Raw genomic sequence first — 4550 nt, 5'->3', positions numbered from 1 at the left:
ATTTATTGTGACATTTATTGTGACATTGCCGAATAAAGTGTCAATGAGGCGGGTGCTCTGAATGCAATGGCGGCGTTATATGGTAAAACGCAAATGTCGCTACCACTGTCGATTAGGTAGTGACGACGTGAGGTTAAATCGTAAACGAATAGGCGGCTGGTGTTGTTAATTTGGAAATGACATTGCGCCACGTGTGATTTCCGAGCTAGTTTCCCTGATCTCGGAATTTGCAAGGAGCCTTACATTTATTTGCTAGATCACCAAACTTCGCGTGATACAAGCATAGGTCTTTTGCCTGGGGTCGAACAGGTGTCTGCAAACGCCGACGATTCCGAGATCGATTCCGGGGGTGTCTATAATCGCGTGATTGTCTGTCGCTGGGAATTGCTAGGCGATTAACTTGCTCAGTTAACTCAGCGACCTGCGGTTGGAGCTTCATTATGGCCGCGTGTGTATTATTTTCGTTCCTTGCTAAATTAGTTTCGGCTATTTGCAAAGGTGTGAGCTCAAGAATTTTATCGGTCATTTGGGCTAATTTGTCTAAATCCCCATCGGAAACAGAAAGAATTGCCTGAGTTTCTTTGGGTAAACGCTGAATCCATAGCGTTCTTAAAAATTCCTCCCCGACTTTATTACTAGCTAGTTGTCGCATTTTGCGTAAAAGATGAGATGGTTTATCATCTCCTAACACGGCATTAGACAGCAAATCTTTCACTCGTTTTTGTTCGGAATCGGAAAATTCTGCTATGAGTCGATCTTTTAGTGTTTGATATAAATTTTCCCTAGGAGGGTTTTTAACGATATCGCTCACGTACGCTAACACTTCCGAGTTGAGAGCTGAAACCACTGCGTAATACTTAGTAGTATCTTGCGATATATCGGCGAGTTTAAACTGGGCCTCGATATTAATAAACCATAAATCGGCTTCTTTCTCCCAAAATTGGGGAAGTTTAAGAGCTACCCGACTGATTTCTGGCTTAAGATCGCTTTCGTTTGGCATTTTAAGACAACCAGGTGATACCTACTCAGCAGAACGGCAAAAGAGATGGAACAGAAAACTCCACTTACCCGTGTTAGATAACTTATTCTGGCAAGAGGTTGCAGACACACAAATGTGGGGACAATTTCGCCGGTTAGGAGTGGCGAGCGGTTCACCTATCCAAAGAGCGTCGTCTATCGTAGTCGCGGAATTTATTCCGTATTATCCACTGAGGGAACACAATGCAGAACTAGTAAACTTGTTCTTTCTTTGGTGTTCGAATTCACATCGAATCACGTTCGGGTCACCACTGGAGGTAATGGATGGCCGCCATCAGTTAGACGAAAACCTGGCCGTCTTTCTCCATCCATTTACATCCCCACAAAGACTGTCTTTATCAGAAGGCTGTAAACGTGAATTAGTAAGTCCACGACCACGTTTTAAACTAAAACAATATTTATTTACAACAATCCTTGAGTACACTTGAAAGAGAGCTACACGTGCTCATGGCAGCGATCACCCGGCCAAAAGAAGAAGCAACAATACCCAGAATTCTCTCTCTGAAAAAGACCCAGTTCCCGTTTTTCTATCCGGGATTCACGGGAAACTCGTATAGGAGTGGCGCCATCTCACCAGTCCGTGATTTGTCGCCGCAGTTGATATACAATGCCAGAATACGACCCAGTTCACGTCGGGCCTCCGCATATTTCGAGCAATATAACCAAAAATGACCCGGTGTCTCTGCTTCCCCACAATGAGGGCAGTCTGGAGTTGGGAGTAAGAAAGCCCCGAGAGTGAAGGAACGCGTTTAAAGGTTCCGTTTCTGTCCGAAGGCTGGCAAACAGCGTCTCCGCCCTCCGAGTCGACGCTAAATTGTACGGCCAGGAGTCAAAAGGCCGGAGGTGGTCTCTCCCCTTGTTCGTATGTTTCTCTCCGACCGAACATCCCTTAGTATGTTCTGTATCCGATCGCTCGCAAGGCGATAGATGTCCGTGGGCATAAGAGTCTCCCCATGAGTTTCACTTTTACTTGAATTTATACTTTCTATTTATAGGAGACTGGCGGCGAATTACAGAACGATTCCGCAGCCGTAGTTCTGATTTTTAGCACGAGATGCCGCTAGTGTCGTGAGGTTCAGGTAGCTTATACCTCGGTCTGTACGATGTGCTTGGAATTTTTTGTCGATATTTTAGCTTTAAAACCATACTTTCTCATTCCATACTTTATCAGCTTGCCCTTCAAATAATGCATTCGACTGTCAGGTGATGCTTATGTTGACGTCTCTGTTATTAGTGCCTTTTCGTCGATTAATGCTGATAATTTAAATCGTACTTCAATATATCTTTTAGGGTTTCTCATTTCCCGGTATTTTGCTTGTCCCGGGATCCCGGGATAAAAGTGAACAGTTTCCCGGGATCCCGGGAAATCCCGGGATAGAATTAATTACTTTTAAGGTATACAAAATATCTTGAAATCAAATGATATAATTATTTTCCATTTTTTAAAGTAATTTTNGGGATAGAATTAATTATTTTTAAGGTATACAAAATATCTTGAAATCAAATGATATAATTATTTTCCATTTTTTAAAGTAATTTTAAAGTTTTGTAACCTCCAAAATCATATTAATAATGCTGTGTTAGGTCTATAGGCCTATAATAAAAATTACCTTTAAATAACGTAGAAATTTTCACAAATAGAAAAAAATTAATTAAAGTTTGCTGGAAACTGCATACAACAACAACAAAAAAAATGTTGTTAAAAAATGTTGTCCGGGATTCCGTTTCAGAAACCCTAATATCTTTCCACTACTTCTTCGCAATCTTTTTCTTGAAATACTGATTGTTCATCTGTATCATACATGATTATATTGTTACTTATATGAAGATACTCTTTCCACTTATCGTCTAATAACATGATTCTTGTGCTAAGAATAGGAATAGTTGCATTTTGAGCTTCACTACCAAAGGCAAAATTATAATGTGTTGTTATGCTTTGTATAATAACCTTACGTTTTGTTTTTAGTTGCGAGATGTCCATGATAAATACTAACTTGTATCTGCGAAATGAATTCTTTACTAAACTCATTAATTATTATGTATTGTGGCTTTCTTTATGTTCGAGAGACCAGAAAATATAGAATTCAAAGAACTTTCCATCTATAATGTTAAAAAATAAATTAACATTGTGGTTTAGCACTCAAATTACTTTATTGATTACAGTAGATCCCCTATAACACGTAGATACGTTCCACGTTATCCGAATTTCGCGTTGTAGGAATCCTTAAATACATGAGTCAATCACAGCCCGATACGTGTGCAGTTTAGGGACTACGGCTATTTGAAAGGTTTTCTTCCATAAAATTAATCGATTCTTGACTAATTCGACTCAACATTTCCAAAACACGTATAATTTTTTCGAAATAATCCGTATAAACTATGCTATAAACAAAAAATTGTAGGATTACTTACCGAGTGTGCACCGTTCGACGTTGCCATTGCTTAAGCATAGTTTCGTCGCGGAGAAGCGCATCAAACGGCGGCCGCGATTTCTGTTAAATTATTTTTCTGCGAAAACTTCGTTGAACTTTGGAGACATCATTAATAGAAATTATTTTTATGGCCGTTGAATAAAAAATGTTTCTTTCACAAGAAATGTATAAAATTACAGTGCTGTATTAGACTTACGGTACCTAATTTACATACTGTACAGACGATAGTAAACCCAACTTACTCGCCTAAACTCTCCGTAGTGTGGCGCTGGATGGCGGAAAATATATATATAATTATAATAAAGTTAAAATGAATTAAGTTGATATTGTACAGTCGACAATAATACTATACAGACGATAGTAAACTCAACTTACCTGTCTAAACTCTTCATAGCGCGTTAGTAGTTTGGCTGCTCGTCTACTATTTGTCCAAATTCGACTAATCCTGTCGCAACACAAGTTGGCGATGACGTTTTACCGCGTTTTACGCGACTCTTTTAGCGTCTTTATACGAATACTGTCGCAAATTTTTCGCCGCATTATTGGAATCTGCGTTATAGGAACCCGCGTTATAGGGGGTCTAGTGTATTCATTTTTACTTGCTTATGAAATACAGTAGATCGTCGATTTTCCGAAAGTCAGTCATCCGAAACGTCAATCATCCGAAAGAATTCCAGTCAGCAAACTTAAATTTTTGCCAGTGTTTGTCGCTTTAATCTTTGGCTATGTCTTCGGATACTCAAATATTTTACGTTTTTGATACTAAATTAACATCTGAAGTATAATTTTTTATTACTTTTATATTTTTCAATATATTTATTTTGTTTGTACAGAATAAAAAAATNAATTACTTTATTGATTACAGTAGATCCCCTATAACACGTAGATACGTTCCACGTTATCCGAATTTCGCGTTGTAGGAATCCTTAAATACATGAGTCAATCACAGCCCGATACGTGTGCAGTTTAGGGACTACGGCTATTTGAAAGGTTTTCTTCCATAAAATTAATCGATTCTTGACTAATTCGACTCAACATTTCCAAAACACGTATAATTTTTTCGAAATAATCCATATAAAC

General features: G+C 38.7%; 1 protein-coding gene across 1 annotated transcript; it reads right to left on the bottom strand.

Annotated features, from left to right (window-relative positions):
* Nucleotides 1-205: 205 nt before the first annotated feature.
* LOC111639354 lies at nt 206-1000 on the bottom strand. Its single transcript, XM_023385222.1, has one exon. It carries the CDS (start codon nt 998-1000, stop codon nt 206-208), a length of 795 nt encoding a protein of 264 aa, XP_023240990.1.
* Nucleotides 1001-4550: the final 3550 nt, after the last annotated feature.

This window comes from Centruroides sculpturatus, unplaced genomic scaffold (assembly GCF_000671375.1).
Source record: "Centruroides sculpturatus isolate CEXI.00-Female unplaced genomic scaffold, Cexi_2.0 scaffold942, whole genome shotgun sequence".
Lineage (NCBI taxonomy): Eukaryota > Metazoa > Arthropoda > Arachnida > Scorpiones > Buthidae > Centruroides > Centruroides sculpturatus.
The sequence above is the reverse complement of the archived record's forward strand: the minus strand, read 5'-3'. Positions and strand labels throughout refer to the sequence as shown.

Bases quoted from the DNA above. Each gene is read 5' to 3' on its own strand.
- LOC111639354 (XM_023385222.1), bottom strand. From the start codon at position 1,000: ATGCCAAACGAAAGCGATCTTAAGCCAGAAATCAGTCGGGTAGCTCTT.